At 52.6% G+C, this 26,055-nt stretch overlaps 1 protein-coding gene across 14 annotated transcripts in view; it reads left to right on the forward strand.

Moving 5' to 3' along the window:
- The window catches only part of NLRC5 (NLR family CARD domain containing 5), an 85,965-nt gene that overhangs the window by 56,808 nt on the left and 3,102 nt on the right, over positions 1-26,055 (forward strand). For 9 of the 14 annotated variants that reach the window (XM_040498076.1, XM_040498084.1, XM_040498085.1 and 6 more), the window contains 22 exons: positions 1,769-1,852; positions 4,216-4,305; positions 4,493-4,555; positions 7,051-7,137; positions 8,754-8,837; positions 9,485-9,574; positions 9,898-9,963; positions 11,566-11,649; positions 11,730-11,813; positions 15,124-15,210; positions 15,706-15,783; positions 16,585-16,668; positions 16,995-17,078; positions 18,547-18,630; positions 19,264-19,347; positions 21,092-21,175; positions 23,102-23,185; positions 23,486-23,569; positions 23,705-23,782; positions 24,505-24,588; positions 24,674-24,745; positions 25,025-25,108. In XM_040498076.1, coding sequence (XP_040354010.1) covers positions 1,769-1,852; positions 4,216-4,305; positions 4,493-4,555; positions 7,051-7,137; positions 8,754-8,837; positions 9,485-9,574; positions 9,898-9,963; positions 11,566-11,649; positions 11,730-11,813; positions 15,124-15,210; positions 15,706-15,783; positions 16,585-16,668; positions 16,995-17,078; positions 18,547-18,630; positions 19,264-19,347; positions 21,092-21,175; positions 23,102-23,185; positions 23,486-23,569; positions 23,705-23,782; positions 24,505-24,588; positions 24,674-24,745; positions 25,025-25,108 — 1,803 coding nt within the window. Of the gene's footprint in view, positions 1-1,768; positions 1,853-4,215; positions 4,306-4,492; positions 4,556-7,050; positions 7,138-8,753; positions 8,838-9,484; positions 9,575-9,897; positions 9,964-11,565; positions 11,650-11,729; positions 11,814-15,123; positions 15,211-15,705; positions 15,784-16,137; positions 16,507-16,584; positions 16,669-16,994; positions 17,079-18,546; positions 18,631-19,263; positions 19,348-21,091; positions 21,176-22,614; positions 22,699-23,101; positions 23,186-23,485; positions 23,570-23,704; positions 23,783-24,504; positions 24,589-24,673; positions 24,746-25,024; positions 25,109-26,055 lie in introns of those variants that run through there. The other 5 variants (XM_040498079.1, XM_040498083.1, XM_040498089.1 and 2 more) reach the window with 4 other exon arrangements.

The raw sequence follows: 26,055 nt of genomic DNA on the forward strand, positions 1-26,055 counted from the left end.
ACTGCATCTGTAGTTATTTCAGTATGCGAAACTGAAAAGTGAGTACTCTTTATTTTTTTGTATAACCACAAAACCATTATCAGACCTGAAATATTAACATTACTATATGACATATTAAAATCATGGAGTAGCCCATGAATTTTTAATCATCCTGATTGTTTCTAATGCGTTTTTATGTAACATTTGTATATCTGTACCTTTTATTTTTTACACTTATGCCTTTTAATATTAACCCTCCACAGTTTGGATATGCCACAGGTGATTCATCCACCCCTCTCTAGAGTCTAGACAGACATCCAGGCTGCTGCTGGTGGTGTTTTTTATAGCACTGCGGCCAGTACTGCAAAAAGCACCCTTCCATCATTTCACTGTTAAGCACCTGCTGTATACCAGGCATCGGACCAGGCCCTGGAGGGAGCAAAGTGTGGCTGGACATCACTGCCTGCTGAGGCTCACCCGCCATAGTGTGAGACAATGTCAACTATCTCAGGCAGTGGTCTGAGCACAGATGAGGGTCTAAGCCCCCCCCCCCCACCAGCTGTGGCTGGAAAAATGAGATTATAGCATGAAAGCGCTTTGCCAGCTGTAGAGTGCTGGGACCACGTATGAGAATATTGTTATCAAGGTCCTTAATGCCGAACTCCAGCAATTTGGATGCCAGGGAAGGTGATGGGTTCCGGCCCCCTCCCCAGATTCTACCACCTTACGTCTACTTTGTGAACATTTCAGTATTCCACGTGAGGTGTTGTGATGGGTAACATTTCTATTGCCTAAAAAAAAAAAAAGTGTGTAAAGTCCACATTGGCCCAACCAGAAGCCACAACACCATGTATTTGGGGCCTGGTGAGAAACCATGTGTGTGTGGGGGGGTGGGGGGGCAGGGGTTGCAGATGGACCCGCCTTTTGTGAAGACCCCCTATTCTGCCAATACTTGGAGCCCTTGGCCCCATCCTGGGACAGAGGGTGTAGAGGTGCCTGGACCCTGGCAGAGGTTCGGCCCTGAGGCTCCAGCTCCAGATTCAGAGGCTGCCTCTCCCACGGTAGCTCCCAACCAGCAAATAATGCAGCAGCTTGGGCCAGGCCCCTGGAGGGCCCAGTGAGAGGAAAAAGTGGTCTGCAGGGCATAAAGGAACAGGGACAGAGGAGAGAAGGGACAGACATAGACCTGGGGAGGCTATGTAAATCCCAGGGCGCTTAGACACCCTGCTTGCCTGAGTCCTGTAGCCAGAGCAGACCCCGAAGGGTGGGTATCTAGCATTTCCCCTAAGCGGACCTGGTGGCGACAAATTATCCTGACAATGATCAGCTGTTCGGTCCGGTTTTGACAGAGGCCCAGGCATCTCAGATCCTTTGCCGACGTGCTGCAGGCCTGACCTTCCACTATTACTTTACCACGGGTTAAGGGGGCATTCTCTTCTTAACACGTGTCTTCCGCCAGGCACCAATCTTCATGGTCCTCGAAATAATAATCCCGCTAGTCCACAACACGTGGGAGAAAGCGTTAGAGCTCCATGGAAATTCACGATGCACGGCAGCATATTCAAACTCTGAGACGTCCTGCAGCAAAGGAAACTATTGAATTTGGCTTAACCAGCATTTTCCAAAACTTCTGTGACTTTCCTTTTCCTCCCGCCTCAATGATACCTCAAGGGCCCAGCGTTTGGAGGGAGCGCGTTGGGGAACCCCTCTCCAGAAGGCTCTGGCTGTGAGGGAGTGCTCCTAGCTTTCCCCACAGCTCCCCACCTCATTCAGATGCTTTGTTTCACAGGTTGTCCTGTGAGGTCCTGAGTGACCAGAGCCTGGAGACCCTGCTGAACCACTTGCCCCGGATCCCCCAGCTAAGCCTGCTGCAGTAAGACTGGTTTCCCCGTTGCCCTGGCCTGGCCTGAGGGCTTGGGTTCCAAAGCCATCCCCCTCCTTGCCTGCCACTCCTTCTCTTGGGCTCTTTCATTTTATCTGCCACAACCGGGAGCTCGTCACTAACACCCTGCTAACCTTGGTGGGGCGGGGGAGTTATTTGACCACTCTGGGCCTGCCGTTCCTCATCTGACAAATGGGACTAATATTCCCCGACCCCGCCCGCAGGGTCGGGACTCAAACAAGACGCCTTCTTCTACAGGCGCCTTGAAGAGCGGAAAGTCTGTGACAAATGGGCTCTTGTATGTCTCGCCCACAAAAAGGTCACCAACTCCTAGGAAGGGACTTCACAGATGTGGGTTGTATATATGTCACCCACCCATGTTTAAAGGTCACCATCTAACTCCGTAAAAGGGTAACTTAAGCAGCATTCTCGAAAGTATTTAAAACTCCACTTTCTAATTTTGGCTCAGACTGGTTAGAATTTAAAAAGGATTTACTTTAAATACTCTTCTAGCAGGGGGGAAGGCAGCTGCAGCTGAGATGGAAAAATACAACAGGAAATTAAATCATACCATTAATAACAGCAACATAAGTACTGACGCCAAGGCTCTCTGGGATGCCTGAGACGGCTCGCTTCACATCCAGGATCTTGCTTATCCCTGAGTCCTGTAGGGACGGGAAGGAGGAGACGTGTGACATTCCAGAGGCGGCTCAACCCACGGCACCCACAATGGGAAGGGCTCCTTTGGACACAAAAAGTGGCAGGCTGACATGAACAGGTGGGAGACTCCGGACCAGAGAGAGACCTCTCCATGCCCAAGTCACACAGCATCGGCCCCAGCTCTCCTCCGTCTTTGGAATGAGGTGGCCAGCCTGTCCCTCACCAGGGCTCACGCTTTGTATTACTCAATCCATAGTGGGCCAGGCACTGTTTGGAGGGCTGGAGACACAGCAAAGAGGGGGAAAGAAAGGCTAGGTGCTTGTCTTCTTGGAGCTTGCTTACCTTGTAGTAGAGGGAGCTGGACAATAAGCAAGTAAAAGCACTTAACACAAATTCAGACAGTGATGAGGTATTTTTCTAGGTAACGTGGTCAAGAGTGTCTGCGACGGTGAGGGCGGTCAGGGCATACCTCTAAGAAGGGATGCTAAAGTTCGGCCTGAAGGACAAAAGGGACTATTCGGGCTTGTGAAGAGAAGGGAACAGCATTCCAAGTAGAGGGAAGAGCACATGTGAGACCCTGAGGCAAGATTAAGCTTGGTGGGCTCAAGGATCAGTCAGAAGGGCAATGCGGCCAGCACCCTGGGGCAGGCAGGGAGAGTTGCCAGACGGGAGGTAGAGAGAGGGACCTGGACCGGTCAACACAGGGCCTGGGAACCATGGGGAGGAGCTTGGGGGTTTGTGTCCAAGGGGGCTCGAAAGGCAGAGGAATGATGTGTGTTTTCAAAAGTTCAGTCTGGCTGCTGGGTTGAGAAGGGGTTAGAGGACAAGAGTGGAAGTGAGAGCAGGGAAGAGGCTGTACAGGGTCGGAGATGGTGCGGGCTGGGGATTGGGGGCCAGGGCAGAAGTAGGCAGATCCAGGGTAGAACTTGAGAATGGAACAGACGCAACAAGCTGGTAGAGAGTTTGTGGGGCAAGGGAAATGGAAGCACCAAGGATGCCTCTGAGGGCAAGATGGAGCCATCTCACTTTCTGGAAGGCTGGGGTTCACAGCCAGGGGTGATTTTGCCCATCAGGAATATATGGCAACAGAGATATTTCCGTTGGTCATGGCAGAGGGAGGCGGGCGGTGAGAGGGGGAGCTACGAATGGTGTTTAGCGAATAGAGGTCTGGGATGCTGCTAAACACCCCACGGGACAGCCCCCAACACCAACAGATTATCTAGCCCCAAATCACCGAGAAACGACTCGAAGGGCCTAGCGCCTCCCACTCCCTGTCAGCAGGACTGGCCTGTTTGGTCCATGCTTGAGGGAAGAAACAATATAATAAGAAAACAAGCCTGGGTGTCGTGCCAGGCAGTGCACAAGCTTGATAGGATGAGGCCCTCACGACACCCTAGAAGACGGTCTGTGAGTAGTCCTTTTTTCTAGGGAAGGAAGCTGATGCTTAGAGAGGTTAAGTGATGCGTCCAAGGACACACAGACGATAAGCAGAACTGGGGCTCAAACCCAAGTCTCCTTGACTCTACGCTCCTATTTGTCCCTCTTGAGGCCCTGCCTTCTTCCTTACCACCTTGCTGGCCCGCCAGCCCTCCCCATCCTTTTTTTCTCTTTCCCCTCCAGCCCAGCCAGGTTCCTTGTCCGCTCTTGCTTGGCTCCTACTTGCTCACATATGGTCCCACTCCTTTCCTGCCCAGGCTGAGTGAGACAAGGCTGTCCCCAAGGAGCCCCCTCCTGCTGGCCGACCTCTTCAGCCTGTGCCCGCAGGTTCAGAAGGTGGATCTCAGGTGGGCATTGCCCTAGGACAACTGGGTCTCGTCTTGGAGGGTCGTGCCTAGGGTCTGGTAGGTGTGTGGGGGTTGGATGGAGACAGTAAAAGCCAAGTCAGAGGCTTGGCTTCTGAAGGAAGCCTGCCCCAGGAGGCCCCCTGAGGCTGTAGCCAAGGGTGGCTGACTCAGGTGCTGTCCGTTCCAGGTCCCTGTATCACACAACCCTGCACTTCAGGTCTAGCGAGGAGCAGAAAGGCGAGTACTGTGGGTAAGTCCCTGGAATTGTGCCCTGGCAGTCGGTAGGTATTGGGGACAAGAAGACCTGCCTCCTGGATGCCCAGAACTGGATACAGATTGCCAGCTGTAGAGCATCCCCTTGAAAGGCCCCTGCAGGGAGGCTTGTTTCCTCTGACATAGAGAAGCAGAGGGCCAGAGAGGACCAAGCTTTATCAAAGGCAAATAAGGAGTACCTGTCAGACTACACCAGAGCTCAGGGGCCTGGTCCAAGGAAAAGTACTTCCTAACCTGCCCACCAGGCTTTAAATCGCAGCTCCACAGGGCCTGGTGCCATGGGCAAGCTCCTTAACCTCTGTGATGCCCAGCTTCCGCAGCTGCAAAGGAACTGCCAGGATGTTTGCAAGGATTAACTGAGACAGTGTGTAAAGCGTGAAGCACTTACAGATGCGAGTGTCCTTCCCCTGCTGACTCCTGGACCAGTGCTCTGTGGTTGCCTGGGTAAGAGGGAGGAGGTGCTGCACCGGAGGCAGGATGATGAGGCAAGAGGACAGCCTTCAAGTGCAGAAATCATGTTTCTGGTAGCTGATGCCACTGGCTCACCGAGAGATCTTGGACCGGACCCTTCTCCTGTGGGCCCCAGCCTCCCCATTCGTGAAGTGACAATAAATAGAAGAATCAAGATACGTTGAATATCTGCAGGGTGCCATTCTATAGCCTTTTGCACATTACTGCCCTGTAAGCCTCACAGCTGTGGTCAGTTGGCAGTAGGGGGCAGTCGGGATTCGAACCCGAGAAGGTCTGCAGTGCTCCTAGCCCAGCGATGGACAGATTTTTCCTGTAAAAAGTTAAGATTGTAAAGACTTTGGGTTTCTGCAGGCCACACAATCTCTGCGACAGCTACTTGACCCTGCCTTTGTAGCTTGAAAGCAGCGGAGACAATATGTAAACCAGGGCACATGCCTGCGTGCCAGAAAACTCCTCTATCGTTTACAGACCCTGAGACTTGCATCTCGTGTATTTTGTGTCGGGAAATATTCTTCTTTTGTTTTTTTTACTCAACGATTTGCAAACGGAAACATTATTCTTAGCTTGCAAGACGCAGGTGGCCTTGGGTCGTAGTTTTCCATGTCCTGATCTAGCCCAACACGACCCTGACTTCTAGAATGCCTTGATAGCTTCTAAGTCAGCGGTTTCCAAAATGTAGAACAGAGACAGGATGGGATGGTTTTCTAGGGGGCGGGGCAGCTAGCAGAGTAGTTCATCATCACTGAGCCCCTCAATGAGGTCACTATTCCCTTTTTGACTCTCGATGTGATTAAGGCCAAGAGGAAATCGAGCTTGGGCGGTGGCCTGACTCTAATGCTTGCTGAGCCCCCTTTTTAATAAGAAGAGAGAGAGAGAGCCCTCGTCCAGGAAATTCTGGCTCAAATTTAATGATGCTATTTTGCTCTCGTTTCATGCATTCTTGTGCTTATGGTCTGTTTGTGGCACCACGTGTGATGTTTCCATTTGAGTGAATGATAACAGGGTTTCCTTTTATAATAAATGCGTCTAGTCAAAAGAATGAGCTGATTTAAAAATCGGAAGTGAATGATACTATAATAAGGAATTTAGGAACAGGGAAAAGATCATGAAGGGCAGGACCAGTGATAAAAATTTGAGATTTTGATTTTAGGTACTTTCTCGTTTTAAGATGCTTCCTCCTTTTCTTTTCTTTTTCTTTTTTTTTTTTTTTTTTGGTTTTTTTTTTTTTTTTTTAAGCTGCTGGCTGGTTACAGATCCTTCACTTACCTTTTTGTGTAGCCTCATTATTTATTTATTCATTTTTTAATTAAAGTATAGTTGACCTACAGTGTTGTATTAGTTTCAGGTGTACAACGTAGGGATTCAATGACTCTGTACATTAGGCAGTCCTCCCCGTGATAAGTACGGTCACCATCTGTCACCATACAACATTATTACAACATTACTAACTATATTCCCTCTGCCGTACTTTTCATCCTCTTGACTTATTTATTCTTATTTATTTCAATAACTGGGAGTTTGTACCTCTGAGTTCTCTTCACCTTAATTCCAATATCAAAGGCAAGAGCAGACGTCCCCCCCCCCACTTCTCCTCCGCCCCACCCTGCACATCTGGTCATTAACAGGACCCAAGAGCTGTAGTTCTCCAACTTGAGGTTGAATCAGAGCCACCGGGAGATCCTTGCCTCTACGATTTCTGGTTCAGTGGGTCTGGGCTGGTTTCCTAGAATTTGCATCTGGACAAGTTCCCAAGTGTTGCAGGTGTGGTTGGTCAGGGACCACGCTCCGACAGCCACCTCCCCAGAGGGAGCCTGTGGACGCCAGGTGAGCTCTGCTGTGAGCCAGGCGGAAGTGGTGGATGATGGACAGTTCCAGAGAATCCAACCTTGGGTGAGGCCCCGTGGGAACTCAGAGGCCACACCCAGGAGGAGTCAGGGCAGAGCAGATGACTGAGTGAGCGGCTCAGTGGCCCCCTCCTCAGGCTTGCTCCCCCTCCTCCAGCAGGTTCACGGACTGTGCCCTCAGTCGGGTGCATGTGGAGCCGCTGTGTTGGTTGCTGAGCAAATGCGAGGACCTCAACCAGCTGGAGTAAGTGGGGGGTGGGGGAGGAGGGAGAGGAGCATGGGAACACGTGCCTGGGTGGCAATAAAACTGTGTGTGTGTGTGTGTGTGTGTGTGTGTGTGTGTGTGTGTGTGTTCATGCACTCAACACCTCTCAGGGCCAGCTATCAGGGATGCCTGGGACACATCCTGGGTCACGTTCATAAAATTTCCCTGTACCCATTTATCTCTTCCACCCCCTACTCTTGCCATGGTGGAGCTAGTTCAGCTTGCGCCCCTTGATCTAATTTGGGGAGCTCTCCAGAACAGGGCTGTAAGAGCCCCTTGGCCTCATGATGATAAGACATTGGAGTTCTGCCGGCAGATGGGAACCAAAACGAAGGATCCTTTGGTCTGCCTGGCAAGTGGTTAAAGGTACCAGATGGCTCAGCCTGAGGAGGGCCCGGGAACCAGCTGGGGCGAGGCCTCATGGGCCCTTATATTGTTGAGAGGTGGCACCTGTATGACCTGTCTTGGGTGCCCAAGTAGCACAACCCCCAGATGGGTAGAAAAATTAAAATCGGTAACACCTCCTGAGCACTTTCTCCACTGTGCTAAGTGCTTTACATATTCTTTTTGCCCTCCCCAAACCCTAGGTACTATTGTCCCCTATTTTATAGATGAGAGAACTGAGATTCAGGGAGGATTTAAGGACTTGCCAAGGTCACATAGCTAGGATGATGCAGTCTTTGCTCACAACTGCTAGGCGTCCAGCTTAGGACCAGTGGGACATAAAGAGAGCTGTCTAAAAGCACGTGTGCGCACGCGCGCCCACCCCCCCCCCCCACACACTTTAAATTCCTATTGTGATGTGGCCAAGAGAAATGGGGCTGGTGGAAATCACATATTAGGTAAATCAGCAGTACAGCTTTGAGTTTTCCTGTTTTTCATTGTAGAGGGAAATTTTTCTAATTGTAAAGATTACTTTATCAAGTGGCTTTATGAGACACACCGAGTTTTAATTTTTAAAGTCTCTCCGAAAAAGACAAGCCTCAAAAGAGTCATCATCAGGGACAAAATGAGTTCAAAGATGCAAGACAAGAATCAGATATTCCAGGCCTGCTGATCATACTGTTCCTGCAACTGTAGCTAAAACCATAGGAGGCTTCAGTGAGGGCAAATAAAGTATTCAAGTGCAATTTCCGATATTACATTCCCGAATTAAAAGAAGAAATCTCCTGGGTAAACGCGGCCTCCAAACATCTTTCTTTTGCCTGAATTTACTCTTGTGCAAAAGTTGCGGTTCTCAACTGATGTGGGCCAAGGGCACAGTAAAGGCAAGTTCGTTTTTCTCTAACTCCGGGGAGCCTGCTGGAGGCCCGGGGGCCCCAGTAGGTGAGGTGACCCCAGCCTGTGGTGCTCATGGGGCGGTAGTGGGCAGTGCAGGAGCTGTTGTGTGCTGGGCGATTGTGCAGGGGGTGCCAGAGATGATGGTGCGATGGAGGTGGGCATGGTGCTGTCCCACCACAGCGACAGCATGATGGTGACCTTGGCACGGAAGCAGTCCTGTGTGGGTTGGGTAGCAGTGATAGTAACCGTGAAGAGAAAGGCCCCGGCTGAGGGGACGCATCTGACCACCACCGACTTCTTCCTGACTCTCGCAGCCTCTCTGCAAACCTGCTGGGTGATGACGGGCTCCAGTGCCTACTGGAATGTCTGCCTCAGTTGCCCATCTCCGCTTCTCTTGAGTAAGTGATGAGCAGCCTGGGGGACAGCCCCATACCCGCCCCTCTCTCCCTCATTGCCCACCATAGGCAGAGCCCCCACCAGGCATCCAGGAGAAGCTGTACCTAAAGCGTGGTGACCCAAGCTGACTTTGGGACAGGGAAGTGACAGTTTGTCTCTAACCAGCTGATGCAGGACACCAGCTGTCCTGGCTCTGGTCCATCCTGTCCCTGCAGCTCCCCTTGACTAACTCTACGGGACACAGATTTGGAGATGTTCCCACAGCAGGGAGGGCCCCTAGGAAGTCACCCACACTCTCAGCCGATACCCCAGTGACTCACAGAGTGGTGGCCAGACACAGCAGGTCGCTAGGCAGCTGAGCTGGGCTCTGGGTTTCCCTGAGCCCCTGGGGCTGGAGCTGCCGGCCTGGCCTCATCAGCCCTGTCTCAGACCACAAGGACCCTGTGTCAGCCCCAACTCCTGAGGACTCGGGGCCCGGTGTCTGACCCGCCAGGGATAGTGCCCCTCTGGCCTCTCTCTGGACCTCAGAGTCTGCATCTGACATTAAGGACTCTCCTCCCAGAGATGACAGCTGGAAGAGAGGAGACAGGGGGGCTGGGCAGGGCTGCCCTGAGGTGCGCCCCCATCCTGAGCCTCATTCCTCTTCCAGTCTGAGTCACAACAGCATCTCCGTGGAAGGTGCTCTGTGCCTGGTGAAGACTCTCCCCTCCTGCCCACGTGTCCGGGAGGCCTCCGTGAAGTAAGAGATTGGTGCCACTTGCTGATGGGGGGGAGAAGCAAAGGTCCCACGCTTAGCAGCCCTCTGTCTGACTTGGGGCAACTTGTGCCCCTTTCAGCGTTCACTGAATGGGGGATCATAGTTTCCATCCTCTGAGGCCTGCGTGACATAGGGACCAGGGAGGTCACAGGATGGAGAAGGCCGGGCTTCAGTGTCCCTCACAGAGTGGGTTGGGGGTCTCCTCTGGTCTGCCTTCCCCCTGCGGGCCCAGCGCCCTTCCCTGGTGTACCCCCTGGTGTCTGGGTCTCAGGATGCTGGGCCTCCCCACACCCTTCTCTCTGCAGCCTGGGCTCTGAGCAAAGCTTCTGGATCCACTTCTCCCGAGAGGAGGAGGCTGGGAAGACATTACGGTAATTCCTGGTCTGGGGTGAGGATAAAGGGGAGGGAATGGGGAAGAAGAGACTGACCCCGTAGCAGCCTCCGTGCCTCCTTCGCTGGGCCCTTTCCTCCGTCAGACACCCAGCGTCATGCTCACGGCTTGGGTTTGCCTCCCCCAGATCTGCCCCCAGGCCCCCCACACCTCCAGTCCTTGTGGCCAGGCCTTCGTGTTGTATTCGCGCCTCTTAGCCATGTCTTAAGTCTGGAAACTTCTGAGTATCGTGGTTAAGCGCTCAGACTCTGGAGCCACCTGAGGGTAAATCCCAGCCAGGTGACCTTGAACAAGGGACTTAACCTCTCTGTTTCAGTCCCTCATCTGTAAGATGGGAATAATAGTAAGACAGACCCTTGGGGTTATTATGAGGATTAAATGAGTTGATAAGCGTAAAGTGCTCGGAAAGGGCCTGGCTCGCCAGTGCTGTATCAGTTGTTATTACTCACCAGTAGCCTTGGGCTCACTCCCTCTCGGCCTCACCACCACTGTCTTGGGTCACTTCCCCTATATGTCTTTCTTCAGCTGTGATCATGGCCTCTGAACCGGTCCACGGCCTCTGGCCAGGCCTCCCCTAATCCATTCACTTCCCAACAGCCAGAGGGATCTCCCAGCACACGTCAGACTGTGCCCTTTCCATCGTGCCAAGCCCTTTGGTGGCTCCCAGTGTCCCCAGAATAGGTTTCAAGTTGTTCAGCTTGGCCTTTTCCTCACAGTCTGATCTAGCTGCCACTTCCTACTGTGTTCCTCCTCACCCCCCAATATCACACACATATACACCACACTCACACCACACACACACACACACACACACACACACACACACACACACACACACATTCAGCCCACGGGACCTTCACTCCTTGTTCAGAGCACACATGGCCCGCTGAAGCCTCCTTCCCACGGGGCACTCAGCCTGACACTCTCTTCCCTGTGGTTTCTGAGATAAAGTTCCCCCTGTCCTTTAACGTGCAGCAGATGTCAGCCTCTCGTGGAAGCCTCGTTGTTGTCCCTTGGGAGTGAACTGCCCTGGGCCACCCAGGACCAGAGTGCCAGGAGGGTGGGGCCCCGGCCAGAGTCCCAGGCCTCCTCCCTCCAAGGGAGCCTGGAGTAAAGCCGTACTGGGGAGTGGGGCTGCGGCGGTAGGTAGGCTTGGGGTCCGGAGTCAGGCTGACCCGGACTGCAACCCGATTCTGCCCTCACCGCTCACCAGCTGTGCGTCCCGGGTTAGTTGGTTTCTCTGCCTGTAAACGATGTGCTGGGAATTCCGCGAGATACTGCACGTAAGGCAAGCTCACCCGGTGTACCCAGAGGCGGGCACATGGCTTGGCATATAGTCAGGGCTCAATGAGTGACACTCCCGGCCCCTTCTTGGCGGGGTCGGGGTGGGGGTGGTGATCTCTCCCAGGAGACGGGAAGCTCCCAGAGCAAGAACTGCCCCTTTGGCCCGTTCTGAGGCCTGGCTTCCAGGCCTTTGCACTCAGGGTGGGGCTCCCCATAGACCCTGGGGCAGACAGGAGGAAGCAGGACAACAGCTCCCACAGGCCTCACCCGGGCTCTGCCCCTTCCCCTCTGCCCTCAGGCTGAGCCAGTGCAGTTTCAGGCCAGAGCACGTGCCCAGACTGGCCACCGGCCTGAACCAGGCCCTGAAGCCTACAGCGCTCACGTGAGTGACCCGGCACAAGGGAGGTGAAGGGACAGGGACTCCCTGTGAGAGCCACCCCAGTAATGGACCTCTGTCCCCAGGCTGACCCAGTGCTGCCTGGGCCTGAAGCAGCTGACTGTTCTCCTGAGTCTGGTGAGGTGGCCCGTGGGACTGTTCAATCTCAGGTATTGTCTTCCTCTGTGGCCCTGGGAGGGGGCTGTGGCGTGAATGGGGTCAGGGTGGCTACTGGAGGATGGGCCCCCCAGGATTGTGGCCCCAGCCATTTCCTGCACCCACACCCCACCACTTGGATCCTGACAGTGGTCCCAGAAATCCCCTTAGCACACAGAGAAGCCGCTCTCCTTGAGGTGGGGCCTATGCTTCGAAACATAAGAAAAAAAGGAAACCCTCAAGGACACCCGGCTGAGGTCAAAAATAATATATAACAGAGTGCCGGCGTGGCTCAGTTGGTTAGGCATCCGATTTCGGCTCAGGTCACGATCTCGTGGTTGAGGCCCCGCGTTGGGCTCTGTGCTGACAGCTCGGAGCCTGGAGCCTGCTTCGGATTCTGTGTCTCCCTCTCTCTCTCTGCCCCTCCCCTGCTCGCACTCCTTCTCTCTCTCCCAAAAATAAATAAACATTAAAATTCTTAAAAATAATAATATATAACAAATACCATGTGTACATGTTTGCTATGATCATTTTAAAACTTTCAGAAAAGCATTGAAGATACTAAAAAGTAGACTAATTTTGAAGACCCATGTTCTTATCACCTGGGTTTGACAGATGTTCAGGGTTCTCTATATTTGTTTCATATCTTAATTTTGTTTTTCTGGCTACAGTGTTTCCAAATAAGCCATAGATCCCATAAAATCTTACTCCTTGGGCGCCTGGGTGGCTCAGTCGGTTAAGTGTCCAACTTCAGCTCAGGTCATGATCTCGCGGTCCGTGAGTTCGAGCCCCGCATCGGGCTCTGGGCTGATGGCTCAGAGCCTGGAGCCTGTTTCCGATTCTGTGTCTCCCTCTCTCTCTGCCCCTCCCCCGTTCATGCTCTGTCTCTCTCTGTCCCAAAAATAAATAAACGTTAAAAAAAAATTAAAACAAAAAATTACTCCTAAGTATTTCACCATGGATCTTTAAATATGAGGACATTTTGTACATAATCACGGTTGAATTAGGACACCCAGGAAAGTCAGTGGCAGTTCTTAGTGTCGTGATTACCCAATCCGGTCTGAAAATTCCCATCGCCCCCAAATGGGGCAGCTGGCTCGTTGGACCCAGGATCCAGGCAAGATCCGGGTTGGCATGGGGGGGGGGCTCTTAGGACTCTTAATCTGTATCCCCTTCCCCACTTTCCTCTTTTATGCCAGTGACCTGTGGACAAAACCGGCCGTGTGCTATAGACTCCCTTGCCGGCTCTGTGACGTCACTGTGTTTGTTCCTCTAAATCCCTGACTTTCCTGGAATGGAAGTTACATCAGAAGAGGCTCCGTGCGATTCGGTTGCATTTTTGTGTCCAAAAAACTTCTTTTGTGGCCAGTGCTGTGCACCTCTCAGCACAGCCAGCGATGAGGCGTATGAGTCTGGTTGTTCCCCGAAATAACATCCTTGTTTAATTACAGTACAATATGCATAACGTGAAATTTACCATCTTAACCATTTTTAAGGGTACAGTTCAGGAGTGTTAAGTACATTCACGTTGTCGTTCAACCCCACCTCTTTGGTTGAAAAACTGCAATTTCATGCTCCTTGAACAAATCCCCATTTCCCCCTTCCCCAGCCCCTGGCAACTACCATTCTACCTTCTGAATCTATGGATTTGACTGCTCTAGGTCCCTCCTATAAGTGGAATTGTACAGTATTTGTCTTTTTTGTGACTGGCTGATTTCACTCAGCACAGGATCCTCAGGGTTCATCCATGTTGTAGCACATGTCAGACTTTTCTTCCTTTTATTTTATTTAAAAAATTTTGTTAATGTTTATTTTTGAGAGAGAGAGAGAGACAGCATGAGTGGGGGTGGGGGCCAGAGAGAGAGGGAGACGCAGAATCCGAAGCAGGCTCCAGACCCTGAGCTGTCAGCACAGAGCCCGACGCGGGGCTCGAACTCACGAACCGCGAGATCATGACCTGAGCTGAAGTAGGACTCTCAACTGACAGAGCCACCCAGGCTCCCCATTAATTTCCTTCCTTTAAAAGGCTGGCTGACATTCCATTGTAGGGACACACCACATCTTGTTTATCTATCCATTCATCCGTCCGTGGACACTTGGGCTGTTCCACCCTTTGGCCACAGTGACTGTGGCCAATACAGTGACTGTATTAGTCACTGTGAACATGAGTGTACAAATCTCTCTTTGTATCTCTGCTTTCAATTCTTTTGGGTATATACCCAGAATTCCTGGAGCACCCAAAATAATGCTTTAAATGAAAACTTTCCGTTCCCTAAAAATAACACATACTCGTAGAGATTTGTGGAAAATCCAGATGAACATAAGAAAATAGTACTTTGAAAAAAAAAATTCAACATAACTTCAAAAGCAGAAATATTTTAAACAACTCTTTTTTTTTCTGCTTCTAAATTAGTGCATGCACATTGTAGAAAGTCTGGAAAATATTGGAAACTAAGGAAAAAGGGGAAAAACCATTTGTGAGAATTCTACCGTCTAAACAACCAGCCTTAGCATTTAATATACTTTTCTTGTATCTCTGTCTCTCTGTTTCTCTCCATGTTTTCTCCCCTCTCATATTTTTCCTTGTTAAATTTTTTTCCTAAATGTTTATTTATTTTGGGGCGCCTGGGTGGCTCAGTCGGTTGAGCATCCAACTTCGGGTCAGGTCATGACCTCACAGTTCGTGAGTTCGATCCCCATGTCGGACTCTGTGCTGACAGCTCAGAGCCTGGAGCCTGCTTCAGATTCTGTGTCCCCCGCCCCCTCTCTCTCTGCCCCACCCCTGCTTGTACTCTGTCTCTCTCTGTCTTTCAAAAAAAATGAATAAACATAAAAAAACTTTTTTAATGTTTACTTGTTTTTGAGAGAGACAGAGACAGAGACAGAGATAGAATCAGAAGCAGGCTCCAGGCTCTGAGCTGTCAGCACAGAGCCCGACGTTGGTCTCGAATTCATGAACCCCAAGATCGTGACCTGAGCCGAAGTCAGATGCTTAACCAACTGAGCCACCCAGGCACCCCTTCTTTTTTTTAAATACAAATTGGGATGTTTTATATACAATTTTATTTCCTTATCTTTGCCACATAATGCTATATAGGCCTTTCCTTAAGTCTAAAGCTATTGTTTAAAAAAGAATATTTTCTGTTAGGATTGTTACAGTAACTGTCGGAACAAGGATGATGTTAATTTCCTGTTTTATGTTTGTGCGTGGTTGTGTAATTTTATAGTTTTTAAATAAGTCAAACCAAAAAGCCTCCTTGGCCCTCCTCCCACGCCCTCCCCTGCTCAGCCTGGGACCTTCATCTCCTTCTGCTTTTGTGACAGGGTGGAGGAACCATGGGTAGGCAAAGCCGGGGTCCTCGCCCTGCTGGAAGTTTGCACCCAGGCCTCAGGCAACATCACGGAAATCAGGTGAGTCGAGGGAGGAGGCTGCTCTGAATGCTTCATCTTTTCAAGACTGTTGGGACCGCCCCTACCCTAGACATCGGTCTCTTGGCCTGTGGGCTAACAGCTCTGTCACTAGCAAATTCTCTGGATCCCCAAGATGGCAGGGGCTACACACACGTGTCGTGACTTATGCAGTAATGAGGCCACCGTGCCAGAAAGAGGAAGGCAGCTGCGGATGCAAAGAGCTGTTGGATCACGGGGGTGCACGGCCGGGAGGCCGTGCCGCTTGCCTGGTAGCGGCCCCTGGATGACAGTAATGCTCAGTGTGGCTCTATGACCGGAGGCCACAGAGATGACACAGGGCAGCTAAGAGCAGAGTCTGTGGGGTCCCGCTGCCCCGAGTCTGGTCCCTACCGGGTCTGGGAGCTTAGAGTCAGTCGATTGGCAGCCTCAGTCCGGAGCTCAGCCTCCATGGGAGACAGCTGCAGCCCTCACACTGGCTACCCCTTCCCTCCTCAGCATTGCCGAGGCCCAGCAGCAACTCTGTCTCCAGCTGGAGTTTCCCCGCCAGGAGAACCCAGAGGCCGTGGCCCTCAGGTGGGACCTAGTACCTGGACCCCCAGACGAGTAGCCGGCGGTGGGGTAGGGGTGGGGGCACCTGCTGCTTCTGATCAATATTTCTCATGCGTCGCTCAGAGTCCTTTGATGTCCAAAGTGTCTAGGGGGCCAGTGAAAGCCGGCCCAACCTGCCTTTCCATGCTGTCCATCCCCACCCCAGATCTTAGTCTCAGCTCCAGTCACCCCCACCATCTTTCACTTCCTCCAACACCACCTTGCTCCCTTTGACCTCAGGGCCTTTGAACAGGCTGTTCCTGGACCAGAATGTTCTCTCTTCCCCTACCCTCTTCCTTCTGATTCACCTGGCTACCTGCCCCCCACCCCATTCTCCAGGTCTCAGCTTAAACACCACTGCTTCAGGAAGGCCCCTCTGAACCCCCAGAAAGAATCAGGTTCTCCCGTGATCCACTCCTACAGATGCTTGGATTCACAGCACCCCGAATCCATGCAGCACATTTTGGAAACTAAAACATCACCCCTTTTAGGTGAATGCACAGCCCTGCATGTGTACATTCTGGGAAATAGATCATAGCTGGAACTTGGCCCCAGCTCACCTTCTTGGCTGGGTCCCCTTGTGCGGTGAACAACCTGCACAGCCATACCAGATGCCCCATCTGGACCTCTCCTTCATAGCACTTCCCATAAATGAATAGAAAGTTGTGGGACTTTATTTCGTTAGCATTTATTTATCCCTAAAAGGTAAGCTCCATGTAGGCAGGGACTGAGTCCCCAGTAGTAACCCAGGTGTTCAGAAACTGCTGCCTCCCTATCTACCTCCAGGTTGGCTCATTGTGACCTTGGGACCCACCACAATCTTCTTGTCTGGCAGCTGATGGAGACATGTGCCAGGCTGCGGCAGCTCAGGTCAGAACCCTGAAACACCTCCTAGGGTCCCGAGGTCTCTGGTCACCCCCGTACCCAGTCCAGGCCACATGGGAGGGGCTGGCCAGTCTGTGATGGGGAGGAGCAGAGCCTGGGGCAGCACTGCTTTCTGTGGCCTTCTTGCTTCCCCAAGCAGGAGAGAATCATACTTGGCCAGTTGAGGAGAGCTCCAGGGTGGCTTAGGTGCCCCCACTGGGAACTCTTGGGTGGCTCTTTTCCCCCTCTTGGCCTCCCCATCTCTATGTGATGGATGTTCCCTGAGGAGCATCCCACCTGAAATCCTCCAGAATATGCTTGCGCCTTTTCAGCTTGTCCCAGGTGAACCTCTGCGACACCAGCTCCCTGCTGCTGCAGAGCCTCCTGCCGTCCCTCTCTGAGCTGAAGACATTCCGGTATGCAGACAAGATGTTCACGCGCCCCCTTGCACCCCCTTGCTCTGCCCCCGCACTTCCCGCCCTCCCCAGCCCTGGGCTCAGAGGAACTAACCCTGGGGGCTGGGACCACTCCGTGGCTCTGGAAAGTCAAGGCGTGTGGTCATCCACATGGCCGTATGGCAGAGAATGATTTCCTTTCCAATGCTTTTTCTTTTTCTTTTTCTTTCCTATTTGAAATAATCGCAAACTAATAAAAGACCGAGAAGCGGTTCCATATACCATTTTCCCAAATTCACCCCTTGTCAATATTTTTTCACCTTTGCCCTTTTTCCCTTCCTCCCTCCTTCCTCATCTTCTCCTCTCTCCCTCTCTCTTTTTTCTGAGCCATTTGGAAGCAGTTGCATAAACCTGCCCCTTCCCCCCTTACTATTTCACGGAATCTTCTAAGAACAAGAACGTGCTCTCCCGTGACCCAGTAAAAGTGTAAAATGCAGGAAATGTAACATTGGCACGTGCTTGTTATCAGAACTACCGTTTTTGTGCCCATTTTGCCAAATGTCCCCCTAATGTTGTTTGTTGCATTTTTTTCCTAGTCCTGGATTTCACCGAGGATCACACACTGCACTTAGTTGTTATTTGCCAACACTAGTTGACAATCTGGAAGGGTCCTTAGGCCCTCTTTGTTGCGCATGATATTGTCATGACATTTACATGCCAGTGATTTTGTAAAACGTCCTTCGTTTGGCTTTGATGTTTCCTCATGTTTAGATTTATGTCCTGCGTGTGGAACAGAAATATCACAGAGGTGATGTTGCGTTTTTTCCCTGGAGACATGTTGTCTCTTTGTCCCCTGACTGGCGACGGGTAACTGGGATCACCTGGTTAAGCTGGTGTCTGCCAGGTTTCTTCCCTTGCAAGGCGACTGTTTTCCCCTTTCTAATTAACCTGTATCTTGTAGGGCGATACTTTAAGACTGTGTAAACATCCTGTCCTTCCTCACATTTCCATCTGAAATCTACAGATTTCAACCTCCATTGATAATTCTTGCCTGGGTCAAGTATCAGTATGATGGTTGCAAAATGGAGCTTTTCTAACTTTTCGTTCTCTTTGAATCCAACTGATTGCATCAAGGAGAAGGTGTCCGTTTGGTGCCAGGGCACCTTTAACACCTCTCCAGTACTTGCTACTCGCTTTTGCTGTTGAACTAAAGAGGCAGAGCTCACGGTCAAAGACAGTAGCTAGCTAGACTTCGTGGCTTACATTGTGAAGTTGCTACCTGAATATGGTTTAGGGAAATGCTCAACTAGTCCATGCTCCTGCCTCCAAGCTATACCTCAGCTTAATGATTCCGTGGCAGGGAGGTTTATGAAGGGAAGGAGGGCCCCTTCCCCCCGCCCCACCCCTCCTCCTTGCTCTCTGCTACCGGCATTCGGGGTTCTCAAGACCCACAGCCCCTACCTGACCTGCTGCCCTTTGACCCCCACAGGCTGACCTGCAGCTGTGTGAGGTCCGAGGGTCTGGCCCACCTGACATCCGGTCTGAGCCACTGCCTCCACCTGGAGGAGCTGGAGTGAGTCGCGGAGCTGGGAGTGGGGAGGTGGGGGGAAGGGGTGACCCAGCTGAGGGTGGTGAGGACAGTTGAGGCTCTGATAAGGTGGATGGGGGACTCCACCTATCACTTTGCTCCCCGATGAAGCCCAGAGACCCTGGGTGTGGCCTGGGGGAGCTGAGCACTGTCTCCTTGGTCCCAACTTACCACTCACTCAGGGTGACCCTGGACAAATAAATAACTGTGCCTCTCTGGGTTTGGACTGTCTCATGTAAAATGGGGGTCATCCTCTTTCTCTGCCTGGGGTGGCTGTGGGTACCAGGGTACAGTGAGGGCTCCGGGGCGGAAGGGATCACTGCACGTGTGTGTGTGTGTGTGCATATGTGTGTGTGCGTGTGTGTCCCTTGTCCCCGGCTTCCCCTTTTGCAGCCCTCATCCAAGGCATCCTTTCTCAGCTGGGTCAGCTGTGATGGCTGTGTCTGGCCCTTAGAGCCAGCAGTGCCCTGGCGGGGCCTGCACAAAGACGGTGGTCTAGGATCTGCAGACCCAGAGCTGCCCTCCAGGGGGGGCACTGAGAGACGGAGGGGGCTGATGAGACAGCTCCAGGAGCCAGGGGGCTCGTCTAACACTCACTTCGTACCCGGTCCCTTCCAGCTTGTCCAACAATCAATTTGGCGAGGAGGGCACCAGAGTGCTGATGGGGGTCCTCGAGGGCAAGTGCTGGCTGAAGAGGCTGGAGTAAGTGGTGGTGAATGGTTAAGGGGGGAAGGTGGGGAGGAGTCGGGAGCATGGCCAGGAACCTCTCCATCTCCTGCGAACACAAACTGTGAAATCCCTGGATGGATGCAGGTGAGCCGAATGCCCTCCCTTTTACCTCCTCGCCTGGCTCTGAGTGCCATCAAAGTGCTTGGTCGCTGGAAATAGATACTCGCTCAAACTGACCCACGCCACAAAGGAGATGGATCCTCACTGCCCAGACACCTCTTCCGGTTTCAGATCTGTCATTTCCCAGGGTCTCCTCCCTGACAGGCAGCTCTCCTTGAGCTCTCCAGCTGATGTCTTCCACCTGTCCATCCGTGGCCAAGAGATTAGGGGCACGGACCCTGGTTAGGAGCCACCCCACCTGGGTTCAAGTCTCGGTAGGGTGACCCGCCTGTCCCGGTTTGCCCAGAGCTGAAAGTCCCTCATCCTGGAGACCCCCTCAAATCCAGGCAAGCCAGAGACCAGAGAAACCCTTGCTGTGGAGATCAAAGACCCCAAAAACCAGCCAGGCTGAAATAAAAAATGCTATAACTGAGATGCAAAACTGACTGGATACAGTCACAATGAGGATTGAAGAAGCAGAGGAGAGAGTAGGTGATACAGGAGATAAAATTATGGGGGACAATGAAGCTGAAAAAAAGAGGGAGAGGAAATTCTTAGATCACAAAGAGAGACTTAGAGACCTTAGTGACTCCATAAAATGAAACAGTATCTGGATCATAGGAATCCCAGAAGAAGAAGAGTGGGGAGAAAGGGGCAGAAGTTTTATTTGAACAAATTATAGCTGAGAACTTCCCTAATCTGGGGACGGAAACAGGCATTCAAGTCTGGGAGGCACAGAGAATGCCCCTTAAAATCAACAAAAACAGCTCAACACCACGACGTAGCATAGGGAAATTTGCAAAGTACAAAGATAAATCTAGGCAAACCAGGACACCTCCTGCTTCCACCTCTGACTGTGTGAGCTCGGGCAAATTACTTGACTTCTCTGTGCTTTTCTCTCCATCTTGACTTTGGAGATAACAGCTGTACCTACCTCCGTGGGTTGTTATAACGATTAAATGAGATAATACGTATTAAGTCCTTAGAGCCTGGCACAGAGTTCACACTCTACAAGTATTGACTACTATTATTATTATTATTATTATTATTATTATTATTATTCCTCTCTCCTGCCCAGACGGGGGGCCTTAAGGAGTGTGATCCCATGGGTAACAGGTAGTTGGGGTCCAGGAATGGGAGTCCTGTAGCCTTGGCTTCTGTTCCCAGGGCTTCTACTTTCTGTGTGTGGCCTTGAACAAGTTTTCTAATGCTCTGAGCCTCAGTGTGCCTCATCTGTAAAATGGGGGTGATAAGAGTTCCACCTCTCAGGACGGCCCTGAGCTCAGTGCTTGGCCTATAGTATGTGCTCAGTAATAGTATGCTAGTATACAGTGGTTGCTATGATTCCTGGTCAACAGTCTGGGTCCAGTGTGATTTGGAACATAGAACTGTTGCCTGGATGGCCTTAATCCACGCAGAGAAACGGCCTTTGGATTTCCCAGGCAGTTTCGTTTTGTACAACGTGTTTACTCGCTGTGGATGTAAGTGGCTATCTTGGGGGTCCCTGGGCATTGCTTAGCACCAAGGCCTCAAGCCCCCAGACCGGACAGGGCCTCAGTCTGCCCCTGGGACCCAACCCCAGCCATACCAAGCCCTCCTCTGGCCTCTTCTCTTCCAGCCTCAGCCATCTCCCACTGGGCGGCTCCATCCTGGCCGTGCTCACTCAAAGACTGAGACACATGACCCTCCTGCAGAGCCTCCGGTGAGTGACCGAGCCCGAGGGAATGAGTGGGAGGGCATGCTCCCCAGTTCCACTGGGACCACCCACCCAGGGAAGCACCAGGGGGACTTCCTGAGGACCCTCTGTGGCTCCTCTGCTGGGGACATCACTGCCCTCCCAGGTCGGTGCCCACTCCTCTTGCCTTTGGATGCCACCAGCTTCCTCCTGGCTACGGAAGTGACCTGAAGGGGTCGGGCCCAAGTCCTGGCACGACCCTTAATGTGCACAAATTCACCCAGTGTGACAAGCCCCCACGTAATACCAAGTCTGGGGGCCACAGACCACACACGTTGAGTAATGAGGGTCTAGACTCAGATCTGGTGACTTTGACATTCTCGCCTTGGGCCCCTGGCCACCTTGATTAACAGATATAACACTTCCTTTTCATGTGATTTTTTTCAAAATATGAAATGTGGTGGCTAAGAACAAACCCCAGCAACAGCACAAAACACTGCTTTGTTTTCACCCAAGTCCCCACCCCCGATGCTAGCGGTATGGAGTGGGTGGTAAATGCACGGTCAGAGAGTTCTGGAAGCATATCAGATGAGACTAGGTCATTCCATCCAAAATTAATTTCTAGAAAGGCACTTCACTGAAGTTGATTTTGTGAAATGAAAGAAAACAAAACAATCTTCAAAGGCTCAACATGGGGCCAAGACAGTTTGCCTCAGCTGTTTTGTTTCGTTTTGTTTCTCCCCCCTCATGGAGGCAGGGCAAGGTCAGGGTGCAGAAAAGACAATAAACTGGCTTTATAGAAAAGCCCAGCATTTGCATAGATTAGAGTACCTATGCCCTAGAGAAATGATTTGCCTGAATTGCAGAGCCCACGTGAACTTGGCATCAGCCGGCTGGAGATCCCTGGTGCAGAGGCTGAGGCAAAGCTTGACCCAACCAGAGAATGTGGCCACTGCTTCCAGGATGGGGGGGCGGGGGCTCCAGGCTTTCATTTCCACTTTGTCTGGGAGTCACTAGGAGACTTTGGCCAGTCATGGCTCCTCCCTGGTCCTCTGTTTTCTCATCCGGACTTTGGGTACAGTCATGCCCACCTCGCCTGTCCCCCTCCCCAACCCCTGAGGTTTAGTGACGGGCACATGGGTTCCTGGTTATGTAAAAGCTTTGTGTTTGTTTGGGTTTTTTTTAATGTTTTTATTTCTGAGAAACACAGAGCATGAGTAGGGGAGGGGCAGAGAGAGAGGGAGACAGAATCCAAAGCAGGCTCCAGGCTCTGAGCTGTCAGTGCAGAGCCTGATGTGGGGCTTGAACTCATGAACCGTGAAATCATGACCTGAGCTGAAGTCAGCTGTTTAACCGACTGAGCCATCCAGGCACCCCAGGATGTGTAAAAGCTTTGTAAACTGTAGAGTTCTTAGCGCAGCACCTGCAAAGGCCTCTGCTCCCCACTAAGTCCTCTGCTTCTCCAGTCTGAGCAGGAACGGTGTTTGTGATGTCAGCTGCCACCCGCTTTCCGAGGCTCTCAGAGCTGCCACCAGCTTGGAGGAGCTGGAATGAGTTGCCTGTCCCTCCCCCAACCCAAGACAACTTTGGCAGGGTCAGATGATAAAAGCAAGAGGCTCCCTGAGAGCACGCTTCCCTGCTTAGTCCCATGACCTTCACCCACTTCCCCACTGCATGACCCCAGGCCAAGACCACCAGGAGACCCCGAGATAGGATGCGAGTGTGGATTGCAGCAAGAGGGATTCAGGTCAGACATCAGGGAGAACATTCTAAACAGAAGACAGGAGTTTGAAGTCCTCACCCAACACAGAGTGAGGGGACTCTCTCGGTGTGAGCTGAGGCCTCTCTCCAGACTTCAGCCTCCTCTTCTGTTCTGGGGGTGGGGGGGGCATGGACAAAATGACATGGGTGGCAGGCTGCTGGTTCCAGATCATCTCCTGTTCTCTCTCCAAGCTTGAGCCACAACCAGATTGGAGACACCGGTGCCCAGCTCTTAGCTGCCGTCCTACCGTGGCTGCCGGAGCTCAGGAAGATAGAGTGAGTGGCTGGTCCTGCTGACAGGGCCCCTCAGTGGCCACACCACGGCCGGGGTGGACACTGGCCCCCGCCTCGGGCTGACATTCCTCCCCCAGACCTCAGTGTGCAAGTGGTGGGGCTGGGTGGCCTCCTGGCCCTGCCAGCTTTGGGACCTTTAGTTGGCCCAGGCCCCGTTCCTCTCTGGTCCTTTCTGCCCCCATCAGGCTGGGAAGGTGTGTGTCAGGGATGCTGGCTCTTGGGGCCCTAAGCAGGTGGGGGGACCTGGGGTGTCCAAAAGCCTAACGCCTGCCCCGCCCTCAGCCTCTCAGGAAATGGCATTGGCCCAGCTGGGGGAGCGCGGTTGGCAGAATCTCTCGCCCTTTGCAGGCACTTGGAGCAGCTGATGTGAGTATGAGTGCCATTGGCCCTCTGTGTCCCCACCGCCCTCCTGGCCTTTGTGTCCCCCACGTGGGCACAGGGCAGTGCAGGGGTCCGGAGCAGACTAGCCCCCTGCTCAGACTCCTCCCTCTCCTCTTGTAGGCTTGGCTGCAATGCCCTGGGGGATGCCACAGCTCTGGGGCTGGCCCAGGGACTGCCTCGACACCTGAGAATCCTGCAGTGAGTGTCCCTCTGCCTGGGGCTGGTGCAGGGCTAGCAGAGAGGGGTTCCCTGGGAGCAGTGGGGGACCAAGGCCCCCACTGGCCCAGCTGCCCTGCCTTAGGTCAGACTGTGGTACATGTACTGGGGCTGCTTGTCCCCACCCTGCCCGCTCCTCACCTGGCTCTGGAGTCCGGGGCAGGGCTGTCAGGAGACCTAGCCTAGTCCCGGGTTGCCACCAGCCCCTTACTGTCCCTTGGCCTAGCCACTACCCCTTCTGAGTCTCGGTTTCCTCATCTGCAAAAGAAGTGTAATAGTCTCAGCTCTGAGCCAGTCTGTGAGGGTGAGTGAGGGCGCGTCGGCAAAGGGTGACTCAGGAGAAAAACCGGAGTTCGTGCCCATGGTCTCGTTTGAGCCTCACAGCAACCCCGCGGCCGCGGTTTCTAGTTGTTCCATTTTCCAGGCAAGGGAACTAAAGCCAAGAGAGGCATGGAGAGCTTACCTTACTTACACAAGAAAGAGCCAGGCCTTGAACTTGGGATCTCAGACCCCAAAGCCAGGGCCCTTAATACCCACCCAGGTCCTGTGTGGATGGGGAGGCGGTCGGGGCGTGGCAGGCACCCAGAGACCATGTAAGGTCTGATGGTGCGGCCTGAAACAATGCTGAGTGTGGGGGATCTGAGAAGGTTCCCAATTCCCACACTGGTCCCCCACGCCCCACTCACCTCCTCCCCTTTCTCCAGCCTGCCATCTAGCCGTCTGGGCCCAGAGGGGGCGCTGAGCCTGAGCCAGGCCTTGGATGGATGCCCATATGTGGAAGAGGTCAGGTGAGTAGGGACCATGGAGCCTGGGCAGAGGGACAGGCCAGGGAGATCTGGGGACTCCTCTCACAGGTGTCTCCCTGCCCTACAGCTTGGCAGAGAACAGTCTGGCCAGAGGGATCCCACAATTCTGTCAGGGGCTCCCACTGCTCAGGCGGATAGAGTAAGTAGCCTCTCCTGACTACCGGGGGCGGGGGGGAGAGCACTGGGACGGGGTGGGGGGAGCCCTTCTCTGGCACCTGGGAAGGCCTTTGAAGTGACAGGGGCCTCAGGTGTAGGGGAGTCTGGAGCAAAAAGGGGCACCTTCCTAAGACTCCCACCCTGCCCCGCACCCTGGCCACTCCTCTCCCTCCCGTTCTGATTGCAAGGTGGGCAGAGGCGGGCTGGCTGGAGGTGCCCCCGACTCAGACACCCTCCATCCCATCCCCTTCTCTGTCCCCAGCCTGGTTTCATGTGATATTGACGACCGCACTGCCAAGCCCCTCGCTGCCAGCCTGCTTCTCTGCCCGGCCCTGGAAGAAATTCTGTGAGTACTTGCAAGAAGCCTAAGCTGGGAAAAGCAGGCACCGGGGGCTTGGCCTGCCTGCCAGTCACTGTACAGCCTAGAGCTGGCCCCTCCCTCCCTGGCCGGTCCCCCGTCTATAAACGGGGAAGGCCATTCTTGCTTAAGCCTCTTCTGGAGGAAGTTTCAACGTGTGGGCTGTGAGTGATGTTGGGCAAATTCATTCAGCCTCTCTTGCCCATTTCCCCACCTCTGGAATGGTGGGGGTGGGGCTGGGTGGGGCAGGGAGGGAGGCCGGCTCCTCTCTAAAGGCTCTTTGCCCCTGACCTTCCCTTTGGGAGGCGGCTGGATAGAACACCTCACCCGGTTTACAGGGCCTTCATTTACAAACCACCGGTTCGTAGTGAAGAATGGCCCAAACCAGCATGCCCCTGACCTGCCCGCGGGCCATGGGCACCTTGCTCTTGGCAATCAGAGGCGCTCCGACCTTGGGGAGCACTACACTGCCAGGACTAGCCTGGGACCCTGACCACACAATGGGAGAAAATGCCGTCTCCTGAAATACAGGACACAAGTGATTCTAAGATGATTTTAGGTTTGCATCGTAAAGGTTTTAATCCTTCTCATTACGTGACACCAAAGACAAAGGGTCAGATCAGTGCTAAGGCATTCTCCCTTATTTATTTATTTTTTTGCTTAATGAGTCAAGAAATATTGTATGTGACCACGGAGCAGATACTTACTTCATACCAAAGATAAATCAGAGATTAGTCAGTTAGCCTCATTGTCATGGTCTTGAAATATTTCCGTGCCGGAGAGTAAATTTCCCAGTGTCGGAATTTTGTCTGCTTCAGTTTCTCTTCATGATTCTCCCTTTTTAACCAGCAGGGGGCAGGCCACCGGCTCATCACCCTCAAAAAGAACCTAGGTTCCAGCTGGAAGTTAATACTGTTGTCTGCACTGTGTTTATC

The sequence above is a fragment of the Herpailurus yagouaroundi genome, unplaced genomic scaffold (genome assembly GCF_014898765.1).
Source record: "Herpailurus yagouaroundi ecotype Mexico unplaced genomic scaffold, PumYag 190, whole genome shotgun sequence".
NCBI lineage: Eukaryota > Metazoa > Chordata > Mammalia > Carnivora > Felidae > Herpailurus > Herpailurus yagouaroundi.